This window comes from Strix aluco, chromosome 1, assembly GCF_031877795.1.
Source record: "Strix aluco isolate bStrAlu1 chromosome 1, bStrAlu1.hap1, whole genome shotgun sequence".
Taxonomy (NCBI): Eukaryota; Metazoa; Chordata; class Aves; order Strigiformes; family Strigidae; genus Strix; species Strix aluco.
Window position 1 is genome coordinate 801,753 of NC_133931.1, and position 26,247 is coordinate 827,999.

The 26,247-nt window shown below is 55.9% G+C and overlaps 3 protein-coding genes across 8 annotated transcripts in view; 1 reads left to right on the forward strand and 2 right to left on the reverse strand.

The window, feature by feature from the left end:
• Positions 1–22: 22 nt before the first annotated feature.
• On the forward strand, positions 23–3,767 carry LRRC14 (leucine rich repeat containing 14). Of its 2 annotated transcripts, none has more exons than XM_074827994.1 (4): positions 23–105; positions 1,332–1,777; positions 2,034–2,666; positions 2,906–3,767. In XM_074827994.1, exons 1-4 carry the CDS (start codon positions 34–36, stop codon positions 3,477–3,479), a joined length of 1,725 nt encoding a protein of 574 aa, XP_074684095.1. In that variant the 5' UTR covers positions 23–33; the 3' UTR covers positions 3,480–3,767. The 2 variants fall into 2 exon arrangements, with proteins under 2 accessions (XP_074684095.1, XP_074684180.1); XM_074828079.1 differs by having other exon boundaries at positions 39–105; positions 1,444–1,777.
• A 12-nt stretch (positions 3,768–3,779) lies between these two features.
• C1H8orf82 (chromosome 1 C8orf82 homolog) lies at positions 3,780–6,206 on the reverse strand. The gene is made up of 3 exons (XM_074828206.1): positions 6,026–6,206; positions 4,895–4,943; positions 3,780–4,410 (listed from the first exon to the last, which is right to left on the reverse strand). Exons 1-3 carry the CDS (start codon positions 6,149–6,151, stop codon positions 3,932–3,934), a joined length of 654 nt encoding a protein of 217 aa, XP_074684307.1. The 5' UTR covers positions 6,152–6,206; the 3' UTR covers positions 3,780–3,931.
• A 6,955-nt stretch (positions 6,207–13,161) lies between these two features.
• The window catches only part of ARHGAP39 (Rho GTPase activating protein 39), a 163,874-nt gene continuing 150,788 nt past the window's right edge, over positions 13,162–26,247 (reverse strand). For 4 of the 5 annotated variants that reach the window (XM_074827678.1, XM_074827769.1, XM_074827501.1 and 1 more), the window contains 6 exons: positions 22,063–22,624; positions 16,763–16,836; positions 14,445–14,644; positions 13,892–13,983; positions 13,634–13,803; positions 13,162–13,410 (listed from right to left, as the gene is read on the reverse strand). In XM_074827678.1, the coding sequence (XP_074683779.1) occupies positions 13,216–13,410; positions 13,634–13,803; positions 13,892–13,983; positions 14,445–14,644; positions 16,763–16,836; positions 22,063–22,624 (1,293 nt within the window). In that variant the 3' untranslated portion in view covers positions 13,162–13,215. Of the gene's footprint in view, positions 13,411–13,633; positions 13,804–13,891; positions 13,984–14,444; positions 14,645–16,762; positions 16,837–19,769; positions 19,863–22,062; positions 22,625–26,247 lie in introns of all 5 variants that reach the window. The other variant, XM_074827861.1, reaches the window with a different exon arrangement.

Genomic DNA, 26,247 nt, shown 5'->3' on the forward strand with positions numbered 1-26,247 from the left:
GCTGATTGGTGAGGTGGGGAGCCGCTAGCGCGCATGCCCGGAAGCGCGGCGGGAGCGGGGCGGCTGTGGGGTCCGGTAGAGAGTGGGGGGCTGTGGGGGCGCGCGGTGAGTGGGCGGGACCCGCCGTTTTGGGGAGGGGGGGGTCCCCTTGAGGGGGGGGTCCCTGTAGTGCGGGAGCTGGGTTGGGGGGTTATGGGGGGGTCCCTGTGATGGGGGGGCTGTGGGGGGGTCCCTGTGATGGGGGTCTGGTTTAGGGGTGCTGTGGGGGGGTCCCCTTGGGGGGGGGCTGGGTTAGGGGGGCTGTGGGGGGGTCCCTGTAGTGTGGGAGCTGGGTTGGGGGGGGTATGGGGGGGCGTCCCTTTTGAGGGGGGAGGCTGGGTTAGGGGGGCTGGGAGGGGTCCCTGTGATGGGGGTCTGGGTTGGGGGGGAGCTGTGGGGTCCCCCTTTGAGGGGGGGCTGGGTTAGGGGTGCCATGGGGTGTCCCCGTGATGGGGGGCTGGGTTAGGGGTCCCACTGTGGGTTTCCTTTTGATGGGGGCTGGGTTAGGGTGCTGTGGGGTGCCCCTTTGTGGGGGGGGGGGCTAGGATAGGGGTCCTGCCATGGGGGGGGGACGGTTTGGGGGTGCTGTGACGTGCCCCTGTGATGGGGGGCTGGGTTAGGGGGGCGTCTCTATGATGGAGGGGCTGGGTTGGGGGGGCTGTGGGGTGCCCCTTCGAGGGGGGGCTGGGTTAGGGGTCCTGCCATGGAGGGGGGGCTCGTTTAGGGGTGCTGTGGGGGGAGTTTTTTTGATGGTGGCTGAATTGTGGGGGGCTGTGGGGGGATCCCTGTGATAGGGGCTGGGCTGGGGGGCTGTGGGGTGCCCCTGTGATGGGGGGGCTGGTTTAGGGGTGCTGTGGGGAAAGTCTTTGTGATGGGGGACTGGACTGGGGGGCTATGGGGGCTCCCTGTTTTGAGGGGCTGTGTTAGGGGGGTGTCTGTGATCAGGGGCTGTGGGGTGCTTCTATGGGGGGGCGCTGGGATGGGGGTACTGCCATGGGGGTGTCTGGTTTAGGGGTGCTGTGGGGGGAGTCTCTGTGATGGGGGGCTGGGTTGGGGGGCTGTGGGGGGGTCCCTGCGATGAGGGGGCTGTGAGGGGGGTCCTTGTGATGGGGGTCTGGGTTAGGGGTGCTGTGGGGGGGGGGGTCCTTGCAATGGGGGGGGCTGGATTGGGGGGCTGTGGGGGGGGTCCTTGCGATGGGGGGTGCTGGATTGGGGTACTGTGGGCTGCCTCTTTGAGGGGGGGGGGGGGCTGGCTTAGGGGTCCTGCCCTGGGACAAGCCCCTCTCTTCCAGACCTATGGGGCCACCTTCTGCCCCCACAACCTCCAGCAGTGTTGGGGGGTGGGGGGATGGGCCCAGCCTGGGGCATCCCCCCAGCGCTCCCCCCCATTCCTCCTGCCTTCAGCCATGCACTCCCTCGTCTTCCTCTGCGCCCGCCGGCTGGTGAGCCACCACCCCAGCGCCCGCCGCGCCCTTGACCTTCTCCCCGCCGAGCTCTACCCCGTCCTTTTCCAAGCCGCTTTCCTGGACAGACGGACGCTGGCGCTGCAGGACCTGGTGGCGACGTGGCCCTTCCCCATCCTCAGTTTCCAGCAGCTTCTGGGCCACCATGACCAGCAGCACAGTAGCCATCACCCATCCCTCAGGGAAAAACCCAGCAAATTGTGCTTCCAGGCCGTCATCATGGCTGTCGTGGCCCATCTCCGCCGGGCGCTGGAGGAGCCCTGTCGTGGCACCAGGTGGGTGCCGGGATGCCAAACTCCGCCGGGATGGGTGGGAGCCGATTTTCTTCCTCGGGGTGATGCTGGAGATGAGGGAGGAAGCCGTGGGCTAGCGCCGGGCTTGTTCCGTGCACCGGCAAGGCGGGGGAGAAGCAAGACCACGACCCTCACCGTGCTCAGGGCTGGAGCGAGCCGCCGGCTGCGCGGTTATTTCAGTTCCCTGATTTCCCCGCTCATTTATTCACCTTTTTTTAATTTTTTTCTCTTCACCCAGCAAGAGATGGTGCCAGCTGCGAGTGTTGGACATGACAGATCTCCAAGACTTTGACACCGATCGCGGCCCGGACAGGATGAGCCTGTGGTCCGGCACGGTGGCCTTAGCCAAAGCCTGCATTGAGGTCTCCAAACACAAAAATGAGTGTCAGAAACGCAGTTCCAAGCGCTGGAAAGGTCCTTCCGGCGCCTCAACGACCCCGCAACCCGTCAGCGTGGAGATCCGCGCCGATCTCTTCGTCAACGGCACATCCTTCGGCGTCTTGCGAGACGCCCTGCAGACCTCCGCCAGTCCCCTGCGCCTCAAATGCCGGGATTTCCGCACCGAGGAGCTCTCCATCACCGGCATCGTGACTTTGTTGGAGTCCCTGGAACCCGTCGGCGTGCGGCGGGTGGATCTGCGCTTTAACAACCTGGGCCCGGCCGGTCTCTGCACCGTTTTGCCGCACCTCACCAGATTTACCGAACTCGTCAGCCTCAAGCTACCCTACAGCAACATCGACGTGCGGCGGCTCGCTCCGGGAACAGACACCGGCCTCCGGCAACTCGCCGTGCAGCTGGGGAGGTTTCCCTGCCTCAAGGAACTCAACTTCGGTTCCTCCAGGCTTTCGGGCAGCCTGAGGCAACTTCTCAGGTAAGTTCCTGGTGGAGCAGCTCCCCAAGCTGCTTTTTTTTCACGCTGGGGAATTCGCGGCTCCCGGTGGACGCGGTGGGAGCTTGGGATCCGGGTGGTTTTGCCGTTTTTCCTCTGGGAATACGGCGACGGCCTCCGCCTCGTCGGTTAAAGATTTAATACAAGGTTTAGACCGGCGACGGCTCCTTCCCGCGCGGTGCTGGGGGGGCTCACAACTTGCTCTCTCCCCTCTCCGGCAGCGACCTGCAGGCTCCGCTGGAAAGCCTGGAGCTGGCGTTTTGTTACCTCCTTCCCGGCGATCTCGCTTTCCTTCACAAAAGCCTCCACGCTCCGGCGCTGAGGAGATTGGACTTGAGCGGTCACAACTTCACCGAGAACCTTCTCCAATGCCTCTGCCAGCTCCTGGAGAAAATTTCAGCCTCTCTCCTCCACCTGGATCTCATGGAATGTCACCTGACGGACGCCCGGCTGGCGGATCTGCTGCCGGTGCTCTGCCGCTGCTCCCGCCTCCGTTGCCTGGGGCTTTTCGGCAACCCCCTCTCTACGCCGGGACTTAAAACCTTGGTAAGGAAAACCGTGGTTCTTCTGGATTTACGCCTCGTCGTCTACCCGTACCCCGTGGACTGCTACAGCCGGGAGCCCTCCCGCTTGGCCTCTGCTTTCGGCCACCTCTGCGAGGACGTGGTGGACAAGGAACGGTTCGCCGCGGTCAGCGCCGAGGTGGGCCGGATGCTGGCGAGCTCCGGCAGAGCCGACGCCATCTGGACCAGCAGCCTCTGCCGGCACAGTGCCCCCGACTACTTCACCTTGTAGCTCAGAGCCCTCATCCCGGCCAAGCGCTGCGGCCTCACCGCCATCCCCCGACCCCTCCTTCCTCCCCAGATCTGGCGTTTTCTCCTCATCCCGGTGCTTTTCCGCTACCTTCTTTCTTTTGTTGTCACCGTGCCGCCACCATCAGCCCCACCCGGGGGGACCCGGTGCCACCGATAACACTCACCGCTGCGGGGCAGATCAGCGTCCAGCTGATTAATTAACACCGCGAGACCAGTTAATAAATTGCTGCCGCTTGGCCGGCGTCGACGTTACGGCCCAAACCACAGACCCTACAATAACTCCACGCTTGTGCGTCTTATTATTATTTTTTTTCACAGAGAAACGGGGGGTCCCAGCCGCGGCAACGGCACCCACCCGCCGCGGTGAGCCGGCGCCGGGCTCCGCCGCCATTTTGCCGTTGGCGTGATGGGGATGACTGGAAGATCCCCAACTCAACCTTGGCTTGGGGTAACGGGGACAACTGGGGTTTTTTCAGCGCAGCCCCGGAGCAGCGGCAACAATTCCTCGGTGAGGCGGTAACGCCGCCCTTCCCAAATAAAATGGGTGGGGGGCTGCGCCGGCCCCTCGCCGTACTCGAAGAAGGGGCTCCACTCAAAAGCCAACGCCGAACGCACCAACCCTACGCCGCCGGTTTTTGCCGGTGCCGGGTGGTAGAGCCGCCCGTTTTCCGGCAACATCACCAAACTTTCCGGTTGGAAGGGCACGGCCAGGCGCTCGCCGCCGCCGCAGTAGGAGAGGAGCTGGTTTTCCCCAGAGCCCGGCAAAAGTTGGGTGAAGACGACGGGACGATCATCGCAACGGAGGAAATTCCGTTCCCGGCCGCAGAGCGAAAGGAAAGGAAATTCAGCCTCGTAACGGCCGCTCCGGTTCGGCGCCAGCTGCTTGAAGAAGAAGGTGAGGAACCCTACGTCTGCCGGGATGGATGCGGATGGACGTCAGCTCGCTGCTCCCCCCCCCTAATTAACCCTGGGGGGTTAATTAGGGAGTAGGGGGTTGTTTGTTAATGGGAATTCTGTGATTCTGTGACTCTGTTTTGGGAGGTTGGTGGAGGGAGGAGCAGTCGGCTTGGGAGGAATTACCGTGCCGGGAAAGGCAAACGGGAGCTATTAATAGCGGGAGCTGCTTAATTAATAAGGTAATTAACATGCAAATAGTGCCTGGCGGCTGCTTGGCCACCTATGAAGGTGCCAGAGTGGGGGGCATCCCCCTCCCTGACCTGGCTGCTGAGGGCTCAGCCCCCCGTTAAGGTTGAGACCCCAATTAAGGATGAAATCCCAATTAAGGATGAAATCCCAATTAAAAATCAGCTCCCGATGAAGGATCAGCTCCTAATTAAGGATGATGGGGGGACAGCTGTGCTGGCAGGTGGGGGGTTTTGGGGGGGTCCCCGGTACCTTTGAAGCAGGTGATGAAGTTCTTGACTTTGGTGTCATCCAGGAAAAGCTGCGGAGAAGCGGGAAAAAGCCTCAAAATCCCGAGACCCACCCTGGCAGGTCCAGGGTCTGTCCAGGATCCTTTTGGGATCCATCCCAGGTCTGTCCGGGATCCATTTGGGATCCATCACGGATCTGGGTCAGTCTGGGATCTACCTTGGGTCCATTTAGGGTGTTTTTGGGGGGATTTGTCTGGGATCTGTCTGGGATCTGTCCAGGATCCATCTGGGATCCATCCCAGGTCTGGGATCTATCCTGAGTCTATTTAGGGTGGTTTTGGGGGTATCTGTCCAGGATCCATCTGGGATCCATCCCAGGTCTGTCCGGGGTCAGTCTGGGATCTATTCTGAGTCCATTTTGGGGTTATTTGGGGGGTTTGTCCAGGCTCTGGGATCTGTTTGGGGTCTGTCCAGGATCTGTCTGGGATCTGTCTTGGGTCCATGTGGGATCTGTTTGGGATCTGAGTGGGCTCTGTCCTGAGTATTTGGGGTCTTCTGGGGATCTGTTTGGGATCTGTCCTGACCCCATCTAGTTTTTTTTTTTTTTTTTTTTAATCTGTCTGGGTCCTGTCTAGGATCCATCTGGGATCTGTATTGGATCCGTGTGGCAAGGGATTGTGGGATCTGTCTGGGATCCGACTGGAGTCTGTCCTGGGTCCATCTGGGATCTGTTTGGGGTCCACCTGGGATCTGTCCTGGGTCCGTGTGGGATCTGTCCAGGGTGTCACTGGGATCTGTCAGGGATTAGTCTGGGATCTGTCCTGGGTCCATCTGGGATCTGTCTGGAATCTGTCCTGGGTTCATCTGGGGTCTGTTTGGGGTCCATCTGGGGTCTGCCCGGGATCTGTCCTGCGTCCATCTGGGATCTGCTCAGGGTGTGACCAGGATCCATCTGGGATCTGTCTTGGGTCTGTCTGGGATCTGTCTGGGGTTAGTCTGGGATCTGTCCTGGCTCCATCTGGGATCCATACGGGATCTATCCACACCCCCCCCCACCCCCCCCCTTCTGTCCCGAGCCCATTGAGGCTCTTTTTGGGATCCACCGGGATCCGCCCGGGGTCGGGTGCCGCCCCCCCGCTGCCGGTACCGGTACCTGTCCCTGGTGGTCGAGGTAGTAGAAATACTCGCGGGTGCGCGGCCCCGGGCGCTGCCCCTGCCGGTACCCGGGACCCGGCCCCGCCGTCCCGGCCCGGAGCCGCAGCGCCGGCGGCAGCCGCATCGCGACAGCGGCCGCGACACCCGCGACGACGACAGCGGCCCCGGAAGCGGCCCGGCCCGGTCCGACGGTGACACCGCTCCGGGCGGAGCCTGTCCCGGCGCCGGGGAGCCCGGCGGGAGGAGGGACCCGCCCCTATAGACACTCATATACCCCTAGAGGTACCCGTATAGCCCCTACAGACACGACACCCGCATACCGCTATAGACAGACGGGCACCCCCGGGCACCCCTATAGACACCCATATAGTCCCTATAGACAGACGGGCACCCCCGGGCACCCCTGTAGACACCCATATAGCCCCTATAGACAGACGGGCACCCCCGGGCACCCCTATAGACACCCATATAGCCCCTATAGACAGACAGGCACCCCTATAGATACCCATATAGCCCCTATAGACAGACAGGCACCCCCGGGCACCCCTATAGACACCCATATAGCCCCTATAGACAGACAGGCACCTCTGGGCACCTCTATAGGCACCCATATACCCTCTATAGGTACCCACATCCCTTTGTAGGTACCCATATACCCCTATAGACTGACAAAGAGGCACCCCTAGGCATCCCTATAGGCACCTGTATACCCCTATAGACACCCACATACCCCTATAGACGCCCGTATACCCCCTATAAGCAGACAGACAGGCACCCATACACCCCTATAGGCACCTGTATGCCCCCTATAGACAGACAGGCAACCCCGGGCACCCCTATAGGCACCTGTGTACCCTCTATAGGTGCCCACACACCCCTATAGACACCCATACACCACCTATAGACTGACAGACAGGCACCCCTGGGCACCCCTAGAGGCATCTATGTACGACTTTAGACAGCCATATACCCCTATAGACACCCATGTACCCCCTATAGACAGACAGGCACCCGTATACTCCTATAGGCACCCACATACCCCTATAGACACCCAAATACCCCCTATAGTCAGACCGGCACCCGTATACCCCTATAAGCACCCATGTACCCTTACAGACAGACAGACAGGCATCCCTGGGCACCCCTATAGGCACCCATATACCCTCTGTAGGCACCCACACCCTCCTGTAGACACCCATATATCCCTATAGACTGACAGACAGGCACCCATATACCCCTATAGGCACCCATATGCCCCTATAGCCAGGCAGCTGGGCACCCCTATATACACCCATGTACCTCCTATAGGCTGACAGACAGGCACCCCTATAGACACCCATATACCCCCTATAGACACCCATATACCCTATAACCAGACAGCCAGGCATGCCTGGGCACCCCTATAGACACCCATATACCCCTATAGACAGACAGCCAAGCACCCCCGGACACCCCTATAGACACCTGCCTATCCCTATAGATACCCCTGGGCACACCTATAGACACCCATATACCCTTACAGACACCCATGCACCCCTGGGCATACCTATAGACGCCCCCACCCCCCACTCCCAACACTTAGGCACCCCTATAGACACTCACACCACCTATAGACAGATACTTCGACACCCCTGGGCACCCCTATAGACACCCACATCCCCTATAGACAGACACCCATGCATCCCTGGCCATTCCTATAGACTCCTATGCACCCTATAGACACCCACACACTCCTATAAATACCCACCTGCCCCTATAGACACCTACACCCTTATAGGCACCCACTCGGCCCTGTAGACACTCATGTACCCCTACAGACACCCGTACACCCCTATAGACACCTATGGACTCCTATATGCACCTATAAACACCCATAGCCCCATAGACACTGTTTCTCTCTATACACACCCACCCTGCCCTATATACATACACCTGCCTGCCCCTATAGACACCCAGACACCCTACAGACCCCCACCCACCCCTATAAATACCCATACCTCCTACAGACACCCCTGTAGACACACAGACACCCGTAGACACCCATATGCCCCATACACACCTCTATATGCACCCATAAACCCCTATAGACACCCAGACCCCCTATAGATACCAACCCCATAGACACCCGTGCACCCCTATACCCCCTATTATCACACCCACACCCCATAGAGACCCATGTGCCCTTATAGACACCCATACACCCCTATAGACACCCACACAGCCCCTGTGCACCCTATACACACACCCATACACCCCTATATACATCCATGCTCACCCTGTGCTCCCCTATAGAAACCCCCTACATGTCCCAAGCTCCCCTGGGCACCTATATGTACCCCTCTATACAACCCTGTGTAGCTTTATGTACCCTGGGGATGTTTATATACCCCTATATACCCCTATATACCCTATCCAAAGCCTATGCAGCTTTATGTACCCCTATATACCCCTGTGCTCCCCCATCTCTTCCTATGTACCCCCTATAGACCCCCTGTGCACCCACTGTTTGCCCCTATAGACCTCCCAGCACCCCCTTTACACCCTGTGTGCATCCCTACACCCCCTGGGCAGTACGTATACATCCTATACACCCCTGGAGAAGGGGTACAGACACACTATACTGCCTGGTACGCCCTGTACTGCTTGAAGGGGGAGCCCTATACACACTCTATAGAGCTTGTGTGGAGGGGGATGCACATATAGACCCCTACAGAGGCTGTATGGTGTGGGTGGGGAGTCCCTATAGAGCCTGTGTGGCAGGAGGTGCCCATATAGGCCCCTATAGAGGCTGTGTGGTGAGGGATGCCCACCCTATAGAGGCTGTATGGTGTGGGTGGGGGGTCCCTGTAGAGGCTGTGTGGCAGGGGATGCCCATATAGACCCCTATAGAGGCTGTATGGTGTGAGTGGGGTGTCCCTATAGAGGCTGTGTGGTGAGGGATGCCCACCCTATAGAGGCTGTATGGTGTGGGTGGGGGGTCCCTATAGAGGCTGTGTGGCAGGGGATGCCCATATAGACCCCTATAGAGGCTGTATGGTGTGGGTGGGGGGTCCCTATAGAGGCTGTGTGGTGAGGGATGCCCACCCTATAGAGGCTGTATGGTGTGGGTGGGGGGTCCCTATAGAGGCTGTGTGGTGAGGGATGCCCATATAGACCCCTATAGAGGCTGTATGGTGTGGGTGGGGGGTCCCTATAGAGGCTGTGTGGTGTGGGTGGGGGGTCCCTATAGAGGCTGTATGGTGTGGGTGGGGGTCCCTATAGAGGCTGTGTGGTGAGTGATGCCCATATAGACCCCTATAGAGGCTGTATGGTGTGGGTGGGGGGTCCCTATAGAGGCTGTATGGTGTGGGTGGGGGTCCCTATAGAGGCTGTGTGGTGAGGGATGCCCACCCTATAGAGGCTGTATGGTGTGGGTGGGGGTCCCTATAGAGGCTGTGTGGTGAGGGATGCCCATATAGACCCCTATAGAGGCTGTATGGTGTGGGTGGGGCTTCTGTAGAACCCTACACAGCCCTACACACCCCGTGGGGTGCAGCCGGGCCCTTGCGACCACCCCTACAGCGGCCTCCCACCCAACCTCCCAGCCCTTGATCCGCTCCAGAGTGAACGCGCCGCAGGGCAGCACTGGCCATACGTAGCTTTATTCACACAACGGGGCGGCGCCTCTATACGTCCACGCGCCCCAATTACAGAGTTCGGCACCCATGGGACACCCCCACCCCCCCTCCCACCCCAAAACGCGCCCCCCCAAGCGCTCGGGGGAGGGTCCCGCAGCGGCCGGGGGGGGTTTTGTCCCTTTTTTTTTGTGTGGGTTTTTTTTTTTTTTTTAATATTTTTTCTCCTTTTTAATAATAAATAAAACCTCGAGTCTAAAAAAAAAAAAAAAAAAAGAAAAAAAAGGGGGGGCAAAAAAGAGAAAAAAAAAATAAAGAAAAAAATAAAAATATAAAACCTGGAGGGAAAAATTAAATGGAAGTCGAGGAAGCGGGGACCCCCCCCCGCTGCCACCCCCCGGTGTGTGTGTGTGTCCCCATTGTCCCCCCGCCCCCGGCGCCTGGCAGTGAGCAGAGCTGGGAGGTAGCGCTGGGTGCCCCCACCTTAGGGCCCCCCCACCCCACCGTGGGGATCCCCCCCCCCCCCAAACTTCGGGGACCCCCTCCTCTCCCGGGACCTTCTCCCACCCCCCTCCCCCTCGAGAAAATAGCATCTGGCTTGAAAATTAGGGGGTTCTAATTAATAATTCTCTTTATAGATCTATATACTCTGATGGGTGCTCCCCCCCCATGGTGGGTGCCCCCTCCCTCCCCCAGTGGGTGCCCCCCATGGTCCTGTTTTGCCCCAAAGGCACTTGGGGGCGACCATGGGAGGGGTGGGGGGGGTGGGGGGGGCACCTCCTCCCACTGCCGGGGGGACCCTTCGGCTCCAGCGGTGAGGGGGGGGGGGAGATGGGGGGGGGGGGGGGGGGCGCAGGGAGGTGGGTGCTAAGGTGGGACCAGGAGGAGCAGGAGATGATGATGATGGGTGCCAAGGTGGGTGGGGCAGGACCTGGAGGAGATGGAGGGTGCCAAGATGAGTCCAATAGAGTCAAGCAGAGTTGATGGGCACCAAGATGGGTCCAGGAGGACCAGAAGATGATGATGGGCACCAAGATGGGTTGGGCAGGACCAGGAGTTGATGGGCACCAAGATGGGTTGGGCAATACCTGGAGGAGATGGTGGGCACCCAGATGAGTCCAGGAGAACCAGAAGATGATGATGGGCACCAAGATGAGTTGGGCAGAACCAGGAGTTAATGGGCACCAAGATGGGTCCAGGAGGATCAGAAGATGATGATGGGCACCAAGATGGGTTGGGCAGAACCAGGAGTTGATGGGCACCAAGATGGGTCCAGGAGGGTCAGAAGATGATGATGGGCACCAATAGGGGTTGGGCAGGACCAGGAGTTGATGGGTACCAAGATGGGTCCAGGAGAACCAGAAGATGATGATGGGCACCAATATAGGTTGGGCAGAACCAGGAGTTGATGGGCACCAAGATGGGTTAGGCAGGACTTGGAGAAGATGACAGGTGCCACAATGGGTTCAGGAGAAGCAGGAGGAGATGATGGGTGCCAAGATGGGTCCAGCAGGGTCAGACAGATGATGGGCACCAAGATTGGTTGGATAGGACCAGGAGGAGACAACAGGCACCAAGATGGGTGGAGGAGAAGCTGGAGAAGATGATGGGTGCCAAGATGGGGTTGGTCAGGGCCAGGAGGTGATGACAGATGCCAAGATGGGTGGGGCAGGAGCAGAATACAATGGGTGCCAAGATGGGTCCAGGAGGACCAGGAGAAGATGACGGGCACCAAGATGGGTCCAGCCAGCCCAAGCAAAGATGCCAAGAACCAAGATGGGTTGGGCAGGACCAGGAGGAGATGATGGGTGCCAAGATGGGTCCAGCAGGGCCAAGCAGAGATGACAGGCACCAAGATGGGTTGGTCAGGACCAGGACATGAAGGTCCAGGATGTGTCCAGCAGAGCCAATGGCTGCCAAGATGGTTTGCACAGGACCAGGAGATGATGGGCTCCGAGGTGGGTCCAGGAGGACATGACAGATGTCAAGATGTGTCCAGCAGGGCCAAACAGAGATGATGGGTACCAACACAGGTCCAGCAGGAGCAGAAGGAGATGATGGATGCCAAGATGGGTCCAGGAGAAGATGACGGGCACCAAGATGGGTCTTGCATGAGCAGGAATACATGACGGGTACCAAGATGTTTTGTGGAGGACCAAGCAGAGATGATGGACATCAAGATTGTTCCAGGAGAACCAGGCCATGATGAGCTCCAAGATGGTTCCAGCAGGGCCAGAAGGACATGACAGATGCCAAGATATGTCCAGCAGGGCCAAGCAGAGATGCCAGGATGCCAAGATGGGTTGGGCAAGACCAAGAGGAGATGACGGGCACCAAGATGAGTCCAGCAGGGCCAAGCAGAGATGATGGGCACCAAGATGAGTTGGGCAGGACCAGGAGGAGATGATGGGCACCAAAATGGGTCCAGGAGAAGCAGGGGGAGATAATGAGTGCCAAGATGGGCCCAGGAGGACATGACAGATGCCATGATGAGTTGGGCAGGACCAGGAGGTGATGATGGGTGCCACAGTGGGTCCAGCAGGACCAGGAGGAGATGATGGACACCAAGGTGGGTCCAGGAGGACCAAGCAGGGATTATGGGTGCCAAGACGAGTCCAGCAGGGCCAGAGATGACTGGTGGCAGAATGGGTCTTTCAAGGCCAAGAGCAGATGATGGGTCCTGTGATGGGTCCAGCAGGACCAAGCAGAAATGGTGGGTGCTGAGATGGGTCCTTTGGGTGGTGCCAACGTGTGGTGAGATGGGTCCGTGTGCTGCCAGGGATGGGCACAGTGATGTACGCGGGCAACAACCTGCCTGCCCAGTTCCTCCAACACCCCAAGATGGGCAAATGGCCACAACGAGCCACCCGGGGCACGGCAGCTCCCCAAGGGACACCCAGCACCCACCCCTGGGTGCACCCTGCCCCGCCGCGAGCTGCACCCTGGTTGTGCCCGCGGTCTCCTTCCCCGCGGGCTGGGACCCTCCTGGCACTGGGACACTTGTCATGATGCCACGTTCTCCTGGTGCTCAGCGCCTGCTTGGCTCAGCACCGGTGGCTTCTCCTGGCCCTGGAGGTGGTCCCTGCCCCATGGCTGCCCCACGGCTCCGCTCTCAGCCAGACACCGAACCCCAAAGGGAGATGTGGGGGGACCTGTTTGGTTCCTCCCATCCCTGCCCAGACTTCCCTGCCCCCCATGCCCCAGGTCCCTGCGGCCACCCACAGCCACTCAGGACACCCGAGCTGGAAACACCGCCCATCCCCAGGGAGCCAGGAGGAGGCTCCTCGCCTGCTCTGTGGGTGCCACCATCCCCGGGGGACACCCAAAATGGCCAATCCCTCTGGCCAGTGAAGAAGTGGGCAGTGAGATGGCCGGAAGGTCAGGCTGGAGCACGGGGAACGGTCCCGTGTCCCCGCCGTAGGATGGGCAGGGTGCCACGGCGTGGCGTTGGCGGGCGGGGGGACGAGCCACCCAGCACCCTCCTTCTGCGGGATCCGGTTTGTGCTCCTCGGCCGAGTGGGGTTGGAGGGGTGGGGGCTCATGGGTTGGCGGGGGGGACCCTTGGTGGCGGCTGCTATAGGACGCCCTCCATGAAGCTGGTGTCGAGGTGCTGGATGAGCACCCGGATGAAGGACATCTCCTTGCGGGTGTTCTCGAAGATGATCCGCGGGTCGTCCGATTGGCAGCGCAGGCAGTTGGGGGCCATCACCATGGCCAGGTTATTGACGTCCATCTTGGTGACGGCCACGTTGGCCGGCTGCACGAACACCTGGGGGGGGTGGGAGGAGGAAGGTGACGGTGATGGGGTGGTGGGAGATGGGTGGAGGAACCGTGTGGACCTCCTGCTTCTTGGAGGAGATGGGGGGGGGGGGGGGGGGTGTCACCACGTGGGTAACCCCACACCAATGCGGGGAACCCAAAACTACCTCAAGAGAGGCAACTAAACTGGGGGGTGGCACCGGCAGGGGACATGGGGGGGGTCTTGGCCGTACCTGTAGGAAGCGGATGAGGTAGCACAGCACCATTTTGTTGATCCTGGGCAGAGAGTGGACGACAGCGATGGCCGCCTCGGGGTTCTCGTAGTGGGTGATGCACTGCTCATAAAACTCGTGGGGGATCAGCGGCTCCTCCAGCTCCCGGTACCAGAGTTTCAGCAGGGAGGCTGGTGGAAGTGGGTGACAGAGAAGATGGGGAGATGTGAGACACGGGGACCTGATTCTGCACCCCCACACAGCGCCCTGGGGTCCTACCGGGAACGTGGGGGTCCTCCAAGCCGGTGGGGATCTTCCACTGGTCCACCTGCAGCTTGAGGGCGTTAACCTCGTCGATGTCACCTGGGACTCTGTAGGGGGAAAAGATGTTGGTTCCCAAGCAAGAGATGGGGACCCACCACCCTCCAGGGGCTTTGAGGGTCTTCCTGGGTGCCTGCTGGGCTCAAGGAGAGCCAAGAGGGGACATCAGCTGGGGATGGAGCCATTTTGGGACCTGCTGCCCCATAGGGATGTGGTGTCCTGCTGCGACATGGGGCTGGGGGGGGCGGGGGGCGGCGCTGCATGCAGACGCCAAGACCCCAACAAGACTCTGGTGGGCATCAGAGAACAGACACGACCCTGTTGTGGAGAAACCCTCATGGCCTTGGAGCAAGGAGAAGTTGGGGGGCTGCTCTCTGCCCTATGAGAGAAGACACTCATGGGGACACGGGAAAAGGGGCAGCTGCCCTATAATGAGGTGACTTCCCCCATGAGAAGGTCTGGGCTGCCACCATCTTGGGGGGGTCTCCTTGCAGCCATAGGGTGGTCTTACCTGAAGATGCCCTCGGTCTGGTCCCCGTTGAGTGCCAGGACCTCCTCAGAGAGGCGGGTCTGCACCCAGGGCAGCTGCCGGTCAGGGTACCGCTCCTTCTGCATGGTGATGATGTCCTGCAGGGAGCTGCCGAACATGGAAGGGTTGAAGACGGCGTTCTTGGCGTGGCGGATCTCCTCGATGTTCGGCTTCTTCAAGCCCTGTGAGAGACAAGAGAGGCCACCGGCACTGTCAGAAGATGCGGCCGGTGTCCCCGGGATGGGGACGTGAGGTCCTGCTCGATCCCAGCACCCCGTGACCGAGCTCCAGGGCTGGTTGTGACGCATCCAGAGCAGGAGCCCATTGTGTGATGGGGACAGTGGATGGAGCCATGGATGAACTCCAGCCAACACGGCCAAGGTCTCCAAGGGATGGATGCAGTAGACATGTGAGTGCTGGGATGCAGAAGAAGAGATGGAAGCAGTGGACATGTACATGGTAGGATGCAGAAGAAAAGATGGAAGCAGTGGACCTGTGCGTGGTGGGACACAGAAGAGGAGATGAACGCAGTGAATGTGCGGGTGGTGGGATGGACGCAGTGAACGTGTGTGTGGTGGGATTCAGAAGAGATGGATGGAGTGGACGTGTGCATGGTGGGATGCAGAAGAAGAGATGGACACAGTGGATGTATGTGTGGTGGGATGAAGGGACGGACGCAGTGGACATGTACGTGGTGGGACCGCGCACCAGAAGCTCAGTGCCAAAATGCAGCTGGTGGGCGAGTGCCTCCACCCACCATCTTGATTCGAAAGCTTGGTAGGTGCTTGGTAGGACCCCCACGCTCTGCCATGGGGCCACGGCCATGCCGTAGGGTCTACACCAATGAGCCATGGAGGGAGGAGGAGGAGCCATGGCTCTGGGATGCTTCCAGAAAGCACAGAATTGGGATTGCGGTTGGTTTATCTGTGCCTGCTTGAAGCGGGGGCACCAGCACTGGCACCAGCTCCCGTGCGGTGTGGGGCTGGAGAAGATCTCTGGGTTCCTTCTCCAGCCGAGCTGGTGGTTTGGTCACAGGAAGGCACTGCTGTCCTCCCCACCACACAGGAGATGTGTGTGGTCATGGCGGGACGCAGAAGGGATGGACACTGGATGTGTGGGTGGTGGGACACAAGAGGAGATGGACGCAGTGGAAGTGTGGGTGGTGGGATGCATAAGAGAAGATGGATGGAGTGGACGTGGGCATGGTGGGATGAAGGGATGGACACAGTGGGCATGTATGTGGTGGGACATAGAAGAAGAGATGGACGCAGTGGACATGTACATGGTAGGATGCAGAAGAAGAGTTGGAAGCAGTGGATGTGTGGGTGGTGGGATGAAGGGATGGACGCAGTGAACATGTATGTGGTAGAACAGAGAAGAAGAGGTAGAAGCAGTGGACGTGTGTGTGGTGGGATGCAGAAGAGGAGATGGACGCAGTGGACATGTACATGGTAGGATGCAGAAGAAGAGTTGTAAGCAGTGGATGTGTGCGTGGTGGGATGAAGGGATGGACGCAGTGGACGTGTGTGTGGTGGGATTCAGAAGAGTTGGAAGCAGTGGACGTGTGGGTGGTGGGTCAGCAGGATACGGCCATCACTGAGCCCCTGGTGAGCCCGGCGGGTGACACACCCCTCCCACCGCCCGGCCTTGTCTTGGCTGATGTCACCGGGAGATGCTGAGCTGCTGTGGACCGAGGAGGGGTCCCACTGTCTCCCATGAAACAAGGAGGGGGAAACTGAGGCAGCTGTTGGGGGGGCGGGGGGGGGGGCATGAAGAGCACCCCAGGCTGAAAATTAATCCCAATCCGGGGTGTTTTATTAAATAAATCTGCCGTTGGACAGCGATGGCTCCAGGGATGGATCTGCCTTGGCGAGCTGCTGTGGTGATGGGAACGTGGGAGGAGCTGGGGGGCCAGCAGGGCAGCCCCCCCTCCGAAAGCCGGGGAGATGGGAGCTGCTGGAGCACCCTTTTCAATCCCCAGCATGCTTTTGCGCCGGTGTTTTGCTCCCAGGATCATTTCCTTAATCCCCGTTTGATCCCTTGGTCATGGGCAGGTTTGGGAAGGACCAGGGGGGACCCCAGAAGGTCCCCAGAGGGGACACAGCGATGGGCAAACCACGCTGGAAATGCCCTCAGCGTCCTCACCACGGGGCTGGCACAAGCTGCCGAGTTATTTCCATCGCTCTCCAGCTTCATCCCTCCTCCTCCTCCAGACCCCATCCCTGAACCCCAGCACGCCCCAGGGGGGTGGGGGTGGCCACCCACTGCTGCCCTCCCCATGCCCAATGGTTGGACGATACCTTCTTGGCTCCCGTCAGAGCTGCCTTCTGCAGCTTGTTGTAGCAGTACTTGGCGTAAGTGCTTATTGCCACCCCTGCAAGAGAAAACAATTGGGGGGGGGGTGTCAGCTCTGGCTCATGGGGGGGTTTTGGGGGGGGTCTGTCCCCTACTGGTGGGGGGTGAAGCTCATCCCAGCTCCAGGAGGGCATCAGGGTCCCCTCGGGATGTGGGGCAGCACTGGTGCTGCTCTATCTCTGTCCCCGTCACTGCTCCTGGGGAGGGGGGGTGGGTTTGAGGAGGACGAGGTGTCCCCCCCACCGCCCCCCCAGACCCTTCTTGCAGGGAGTGTCCCCACAGCTCAACCTGCTCCCCAAAAGCCTCAGACCTCAGAAAAGTCACATCCTTGTACCCACCAAACGTGGAGCCCCCTCGGCTCCATCCTCTCCCCGCTCACTCCGGTGGCCTTGTGCAAGCACATCTCGGCTTTTGGGGGATAATTTTTCACCCCGCAGCCACTGCTTCCACTGTCACCCCCCCCTACACCATCCATCCTCTCCTGACGCCACCACTTCCACCCTCATCCCCCTCCACACCATCCCTCCCCTCCTCCTCATGTGCTTCACCAAGGAGATGACCCTCAACCCTTGGAGCATCCTCAAGCTGCCAATGGGCTCATCCCAAGGGAGATGCTCCAACATCCCGCAGGCAAGAGCCTCAGGGACCTGGTGGTACCTTCTGGACCACCCCAGAAGATGATGGCAATCTCATAAATTCTCCCAAGAGCCTAAAAATAGGAAAATTGAACAAAAAATTCCATCATCCGGGAGATTCTCTCCTTCAGTAGCTTGGAAACCACGACGTCAGCACCGGTCCTGCTGTCGGCACGGCTTTTGTGCCACCGGAGCCGGGTGTCCTGGCGCATCTTGAGTCCATCATGCCAATGAGGACGGTCTGCGCGCTAAAAATGTGCTTTTTGTATTTAATATTGGTGAAAAAGAGGGGAAAAGAGGGCTCCTGGAGAAGAGCCAGTGGCTGGCAGCCACTCGCCATCCCAACTCCCCAGTGGAAGGTTTTTGGTTAAAACCAAACCTGGGGACTTGGGTTCATCTATTTTCCCTCCGCCCCCAATGTCGTTGTCTTCAAAGAGTTTCTCTGATGGTTTTTTGGTGCAGTAAATGCTCTGGGGGGGGGTGGGGTGGTGGTGATGGATGCACTGGGCGGGGCTCTGAAGCCACCCCAAAGGAGGAGGCCTGGGGGATGTCCAAGCCCAGGTGACCTCAGATCTGGTGCCCATTCATAGAATCATCGAATCATGGGATGGTTTGGGTTCGAAGGGCCCTTTGAAGGTCATCCAGTCCAACCCCCCACGATGGGTGGGGACATCTTCACAGAGATCAAGTTGCTTCTTTGGCCGCAGCCCAGGAGACTCTTGGCTTCCTGGGCTGCCTGACCATTGCTGGCTCGTGTCCCCGTTGCCACCCACCAATGACCCCGAGTCCTTCTCCACTCTCCAGCCCTTCCTCTCGCAGCCTGATACTGGGGGTTACTCCCTGTGGGGCAGGACCTTGACCTTGGCGTGGCTGAACCTCAATGAGGTTCACACGGGCCCCACTTCTCCACCTTGTCCAGGTCCCTCAGGCGGGTCAACTCCACCCCTCAGCTTGGTGTCATGTCCAAACTTGCTGAGGGTGCACTTGGCCCCACCGCCTACGTCATTGGTGATGCTATGAAATGGCGACCGTAACTCATGGACGCCATTTCTTGGGGTGCCACCACCCCCCCGCCAGCTCCAGGTCCCGGCTCCACCACCGCTGGGGCTCCAGGTTGAGGTCCCTCATCTTGAGCTGGGAACCTCTTGGTTTCACCCGGGGTGCCAAGGCTCCACCGGCATCCCCCTCCAGTTGGCGAGTTCCCGGCAAATGCCCCAAAACCCAGCAGGATGCTGGAAAAGGGGGTTCATCCCGCGTCCCCCCCCGCCCCACCGGTGACAGCCGCGGCACCAAGGATGGTCGTGCCCACCTCAGGGTCATCCATCGGGCACCGAGAAAACCCATCAGCACCTTCTAAGTGGCTCCGCTTGATTAAATTCCTACCTTCCACCTCTTGATAATTACTATTAATTTTGTATATTTCTATATAAAATACATATATATAATATTATATGTAATATGATATATTTATAGATAACATTATATATTTATCTATACCATCATATATAAGATTTTAGATCAATAAAACATCATATAATATTATATAATAGAAACAATGTATAAATATATATGTATATAGCAATATAGATTATATAAAGAATATAAATAATGTATAAATACATTACATGATACTTTTATATTCTATAATATAGAATATAAATAATGTATAAATCTATATTATATATAATGTATACTTACATAATATATACTTAGTATATATTATGTAAGTATACATATGTAAGTATACATATACTTACATAAGCAATATATAAAATATATATATTATATGCTTATATATAATAGTCTATATTTATATATTTATTATATATTATATTTACATTATTCATATTCCTATTCAATACTGTAATTTACATCAGACACATATTATATATGTTATATATAATATAGACAATATAGTCATATATTGTACATAATGATATCTATAAATAGATAATTTTACCTAAAATATATAACATATAAAAATCATGTTATCTATAAATATATATATTTATATGTAACACCATATAATATATAAAAATGTAAAATATGATATATGTTTCTATATCATATTTCTCTAATAGATATGAATTGATCTATGACCTATCATATCATCTGCATTTATAGTAAATACTGTCTCGAGGATATTTGTGCCACCCCGGGGTGGCCCCTGCGCCCCGCGCCCCCGCCCCCGGCAAGCGCAGCCCCTCCAAGCGTCCAGGCAGGGAGCAGAGCCGAGGGGGGCGGGGGGGAGGAGGCAGAGGGGGGCTACCAGGGCTAAGAGAAAGAAGCCCCAAGCGAGCGGTGACACGGCCCCTACCATCGTGCTCTTCGATATAGGGCTTGGGTTTCTTTCTCAATTTGGATTTCTTCTTATTGGTCCTTTCCAGGATTTCTTTAATGTGCTGGGTCACTGGGAAACAAACAAAGCGATGAAGACAAGGGAATGGAGCGGAAGGGGAAAATGAAAATGGAAATAAAGATGAAACTGAAACTGGAACATAAAAATGCAAACGAAATAAAAAAATAAAATGAAGCTGAAAATGAAAAAAAATTTAAAAAGTAATAGCGAAAATAAAAATGAAATTAAAATAAATGAAAATTAAAATAAAACGGAAACTGAAAATAAAAATAAATGAAAATGAAAAAAAAAGAAAATAAAAATAAATTGAAAACTAAAAAAAAGAAAAAACTTAAAATAAAAATAAAATGAAAATAAAACTAAAATAAAAATAATAAAATGAAAATAAAAAAAGAAAATAAAAATAATGAAAATGAAAATAAAACTGAAAAACATAAACTAGAAAAATAAAATAAAATGAAAATAAAAATAAAAATGAAACTAAATAAAATGAATATAAAACTGAAAAAAAATTTAAATAAAATGAAAATTAAAAAATGAAAAGAAAAATAAATGAAAATGGAAAAAAGAAAATAAAAATAAATTGAAAATAAAACTGAAAAAAACCAAAAATAAATGAAAAAACTGAAAATAAAAATAAAACGAAAATAAAACTAAAATAAAAATAATAAAATGAAAATAAAAAATAAAATAAAATGGAAATGAAAATAAAAACACAACTGAAACTGAAAAACATAAACTAGAAAAATAAAATAAAATGAAAATAAAATGAAAATGAAAATAAAAATGAAGCTAAATAAAAATGAATATAAAACTGAAAAAAAATTAAAATGAAAATGAAAAAAACGAAAATAAAAATAAATGAAAATCAAAATAAAACTAAAAATGAAAATAAAACTGAAAAAAAATAAAATGAAAATGAAAAAAATGAAAATAAAAATAAATGAAAATCAAAATAAAACTAAAACTAAAAATGAAAATAAAACTGAAAAACATAAAACTAAATGAAAATGAAACTGAAAATAAAACTGAATGAAAATGAAAGGGAAAATAAAAAGTGAAACAAAACAGAAACCAAAACTTAAATTAAAAATGAAAATAAAGCCTAAACCCCACGGGGGCGGGGCTGGCGGGCCGGGTGGCCGAGCGGGGCTGGAGCAGAGCTGAGCGCAGGCACGCTGCTGAGGGGGGGCGGGGGGACCCCATCCCGGCAGAGCGCCGGTTTTCCCACCGGTGCCCCAAATCCAGCCACGGACGTGACGGAATGAGCTCGACACCTCTGCTGGGGGGGCCGCGGGCGGCTGAGGGGGGCCACGGGCAGTCCCCACCAGAGCCGACTGCCCTCGGGGACGCTCTTGCACCTCCACGGTTTCCCCCGTGGCCACCTCGGTTGGGTTCATCTCCTCTTGTCCCCAAGCTGGGCAGATCCACCACGGCTCCACGTGATGCCGGTGACCCCCAGATGTCCCTGACCAGCCCCCGGGGAGCCAAAGGGCGCCCCAAAACACCCGGAGCAATTTGGGTGCCATCTCCCAAGGCTGAGTGGTCAACGGTGAAAACCCGGGACCTCTTGGAGCCCCACCTTTGCCTCATCCACCACCCACTGCGAGATGGCACCGACCCATGGGAGGGGGACAGCCAACCCTCCAGCCGTGCCGTGGGTGGCTAGCAGGCAGCGTCCCCTCCCACCAGACACCCACAATCCCTGCACTGAAGAGGGGCTCCTACAACTCATTTGGGGTCAAATAGCCAAAATTTATGTCTCTTCCATCCACCATGATCAAAACCCCCTTGGGAGCTGAGGATCAAGCTGGGTCCCCTTCCCAGTGTGGGTTGTTTTTTTTTTTTGATCCAAAGCTACTTGAGAAGCCAGAAGAAGCATTTGGAGATGATGAAATCAGAATGGTTTGGGTTGGAAGGGACCTCTAAAGGTGTCCTCACGGGCCAGGAGAAGTCCGTGGACCTCCCACTTACGGCCACCTCCGGCAGAGGTGACGCTGAGCCTGCAGCAAAGGTGTCAAAGCTCATTTCGTGTTGGGTGTCGTGCTGGATTTCCGTGTGCCGGGAAGGAAAAGACGGCGGTAAAGGCACCACCGCGCTGGCTGCACCTCCGGGAGGGCTGTTGGGTGAGTTTCTCACCCACCTTTCGACAAGGAGACTCATGAATGCGAAGGGGAACAAAGTAATAATAAATAAATGGGTCGCAACATCAGTGGGGGTCAAAGCCACCGGGCAGCGGTTTCGCTCTTACCTTTAGTGTCATTCACTGGATCCATGTGCCTGTAAATATATCCTTCTAGGTAGGAATGAAATTTGGGAGTGGGTGGGAAAAAGGCCAAACAAATGGCCATGAGCTCCCAGCCCCGGGCCAGGCTCTCGTAACGGAAGTTCTCAGTGGTCTGCCGGCACAGCTGGATGTAGAGCTCGTCTCTCAGACCCTGCATGCTCCAGCCTTTGGTGGCGATCTCCAAGGCCACGTTGAGCTGGTCCGTCTTGGCCCGCCGGTCCCCCATGTACATCTGAATCAGTTTAAATATCTCGCACGCCTCTTTCTTGACGTTGCGGTCGTTGGTCATGATCATGGGTTTCTTGATGGACTCGCTGCTCCAGGCCAGCATGTTGGCGATGGACACCTTCCTGCGGAAGAGCCCTTGGGTGTGCTTGTTGAAGTGCTTGGAGGCCCAGTTCTCAATGTCCGTCTCCGAGGAGGGCTTCCGCAGGTTGAAGGTGGGGAAGACACAGCTGGCGCTAGGCATCATGTTCCTGGTCTGTCTGCTGCTCTCGAACTGGGCGCAGGCACCGAGATCCTCCGACTAGGTGACAACAGCCAGACAGGTCAATGTTACTAACGGCGTGACCGCACCGCCAAAGCAAGCAAGTAACTAACCAACCAACCCATCAGTCAACCAACCAAGCAACCCATCAATCAACCAACCAACCAACCAATCAACCAACCCATCAACCAACCAACCAACCAACCAACCAACAAAACCACCCAAGAAAACCAACCAACCAACCAACCCATGAACAAACCAACCAACCAACCAACCAACCAACCAACCAACCAACCAACCAATCAACTAACAAAACCAACCAACCAATCAACAAACCAACCAATCAACCAACCAATGAACCAACCAGCCAACCAACCAATCAACCAACCAATCAACACCAACCAATCAACAAACCACCCACCCACCCACACACCCAACCAACCAACCAACCAACCAGCCAACCAACCAACCAACCAATCAGCCAATAAAACCAAGCAGTCAACCAACCAATCAACAAACCAACCAATCAACAAACCAACCAACCAATCAACAAATCAACGAACCAACAAACCAACCAACTGTTGCAGCACAAAGAGGTTGCCCCACGCTCGCACCAAAAGCCTACGTCCTCTCCAAGGAGCTGCTCCTCAGTGCCATCATGGGCACGTGGAGCTGGCCCGGTGCCAGCGGCCAAGGCGGGTCGTAGCACCGATCGGCATCAGGAGGGAAGGGACCAATGGGGTTAAGCGAAGCCACCTGAAAGCTGACGTGCTGGAATCCCTTTGCACCTGGCACCCCGGTCACTCAGGCTTTCCAGTCATGGACAGAAGCCGGTGGCTATTAAAAACGTGGGGGAAGCAAAGGGCAAGTGGCTTCGAGCTCCACCAGGTCTTCGGGCACACCAGGGAGGGGACACACTCACCTGTAACCAGCCCTCCCAAATAACCCCCCTCTCCCCAAAGTCATGTTCAAGCATGGTTCTCCAGTGGACACATGCCCAGGAGGAGGCTGGTGGCTCCTCCAAGCCATAAGTAACATGGATGGCGTTTCTTTACATCCCGTGTGCGGAGGGACACAAGCTGCCCAGGATCTACCCTTGCCCAGCCGGGGAGGACCTCTTCCAGTGTCCTACTACTGGAACCAGCACAGCTTCTGGATTGATCACCCCAGGAGATGGTGGGACAGCCAACCAGCTGATGCCCAGCATGGAGAAAGACAAACAAGGACACTTGGGATGAACCATGCCCTGGTCCTGCAGCCAACCAATGGTGGCTTCATCATCTGTCACCTCCCTCTTCTGCAAGTGCAATGTCTGGGCCAGCATCACCTGGGTTTGGTGGCTGTGGGGACGTGAGTTGGGGTGGGCAGGAGGTGAGCCCTTTCCTTGGCAGGGAAGGGCGTGCCACATCATCCAGAGGTGACGTTGCTGTGCCCACCATGCGCAGGGGAACTGTGTTGGTGGCCCCGAGCAGGGACCAGGCGCAAGGTGACTGCAGCGGTGCCACGGCCTTGGGGCTGGGCTTTAGATGAGGAACAGAAGAAGAAAACCAGGAGGCAGAAACAAGGTGGAAAAAGCCAGGGCCACGTCGAGGTGGCAAGTCCATGAAGGAACAAGGAAGCCACCCCAAGAGCCACCAGAGCTGCTGGTAGACGACTGAGCCTCTGCTTCGTCAAACAAGTCAAGTTTCTTGACTCCTCACTCAACAGCTTGTCCCTTCCCAGGGTTGAGGTTTCCTCTTCCCATTGACGTTGCTCAACTCCCATCTTGCTCAGTGGTGACAATGGCAAGGAACTGGCTGTGGGGACATGGGAGCTTCACCCCCCGAGGGACCCAGCCCCACCATTCCCATGGAGGCCACATCACCTGAAAAGGTTCTTCTGTGCCCTCCAACCTGCGGGTCAGCTGAAGGCAGGTGGGGCTTTCTGGGTGGAAGGAGATGCAGCATTTGCTCCAAGGCTTCTCGCTTTGCAGCCGTTGCTGCTGTGGCTCTTCCAAAAGCTGGGCCACCAGCTGGGCCACCACCACGCTGGTCGTCCAGGGCACCCAGGGAGAAGCAAAGGACCACGTTGGCTGGGGGACATCAGCCTTCTCCAGCCAAGTCCACTCTAGCAGACAGCGTGGTCAGGCTGGGGAGTGACACAGGCAGCAAAATGGGATGGATCCTCTGCTGCTAGTGCCAATATAAAATTAGCTCCAGCTCTAATTAGCACAGTCCTAAATGAATTTGGGGAAAGCCTAGGGCTACAAGAAGAGGCTACGCAATCGGGTGTCAACGGCAGCCGGCCATGACTTCCTGTCAGGGTGGTGGCAGGGGGCTGCCGCTGCCTGTCCTGTGGGGTGAACCTCCTTCTGGCTCGGCGATTAGGGAAAGCTCAAACCCAGAAGGAAACTCAAGAGTGCTGGGGGTGGGGGGAAGGAGGTCCTCGTGCCACGTGGATGGGACTCAGACTCACCGCAGTGTGGGGTCAACTTGGGACACACCGTTGGTGACACTGGGCATGGCCCCATCGCTTGTGTCACCCCGTCACATCTGTGAGCTTCTCTCCTCTGCCAGGTCTCTGCGTTTTCCCACATGTCACCCCCGCCATCATTTTGCTCCAGTTTTCTTCATTTCTGCTACATTTGCTGTCACGGACAGCATGATAACCCTCTGCACAAAGCTCCCCGTCGGGGCTGGCCACAGGTGAGTACCCACTGCAAGAGGCTTCCACTTCAACCCATGTTGAAGGTTCCCCAGCTGATGGGGGCATAGAAAACAGAATTAAAACCATGTGACAATCTCAGATGTGATCATCAAATGGTTTGGGTTGGGAAGGACCTTCAAAGATCATCCAGTCCAACCCCCCTGCCACAGGCAGGGACATCTCCTGCTAGACCGGGTTGCTCAAAGCCCCGTCCAACCTGGCCTTGAACCCTTCCAGGGAGAGGGCAGCCACAACTTCTCTGGGCAGCCTGGTCCACCCCCTCATCATAAAGAATTTCTTCGTTATGTCCTGTCTAAACCCACCCTCTTTCAGTCCAAAACCTCTGCCCCTTGTCTGTCAGTACAGGCCTTGGTGATCACCATCATCGCCAATAAAAGATGAGATTAAATCATCTCCAGACATGGACAAATCCCCATTGGCATCTCCACCAGCTCTCCGCTGAGTCCAGCCAGGGGATGGTGTAGGCATGGGACGAGTTTATAAAGTCACACAGATAAATAAACATGCTCCCATGGACAACAGGACTCTCAAGGTATCAGGTGAATCCCGCTGGTGAATCTCACCACCGGAAAAAATTCACGAGGAGCAAAGCAGCTGCCAAAAGATCTGCTCTTGCTGGAACGGGTGTCCCTCAGCTTGAGGACAGGGTCAGACAGGATCAACCAAAGAGGAATGCCTGGGCAGCAGAGGAGAGTCCCACCCCATCTTGAGTTCCACTCATGGTGGCAGCTACTTCTCCTGGCCAACGTGAGCATCCAAAGTGGATTTGGAGCTCTTCAGTTTTGGGTTTGATCTTCCTCGTGCAGCACCTTGTGCTTGGGTGGGGAAAATTCTGCCTTAGGATGCGATGCCCCACCGATTTCCTTACACGTTCCCATGGGCAAAAAAGTATTTTCCAGATTATTTGCTGTTTCTCAGGTCTGTGTCCAAGGTCTTTCTCTTCCTTGTTGATACCA

What these genes read in the sequence shown, in the direction of transcription:
- LRRC14 (XM_074827994.1), top strand. Translation starts at nt 34, where the DNA reads ATGCCCGGAAGCGCGGCGGGAGCGGGGCGGCTGTGGGGTCCGGTAGAG. An exon ending in GGGGGCTGTGGGGGCGCGCG is followed by an intron (nt 106 to 1,331) that starts GTGAGTGGGCGG and finishes CCTCTCTTCCAG; the next exon opens with ACCTATGGGGCCACCTTCTG. An exon ending in AGCCTGAGGCAACTTCTCAG is followed by an intron (nt 2,667 to 2,905) that starts GTAAGTTCCTGG and finishes CCTCTCCGGCAG; the next exon opens with CGACCTGCAGGCTCCGCTGG.
- C1H8orf82 (XM_074828206.1), bottom strand. Translation starts at nt 6,151, where the DNA reads ATGCGGCTGCCGCCGGCGCTGCGGCTCCGGGCCGGGACGGCGGGGCCG. An exon ending in ACCTCGACCACCAGGGACAG is followed by an intron (nt 4,944 to 6,025) that starts GTACCGGTACCG and finishes GCTTCTCCGCAG; the next exon opens with CTTTTCCTGGATGACACCAA. An exon ending in CTTCATCACCTGCTTCAAAG is followed by an intron (nt 4,411 to 4,894) that starts GTACCGGGGACC and finishes CCATCCCGGCAG; the next exon opens with ACGTAGGGTTCCTCACCTTC.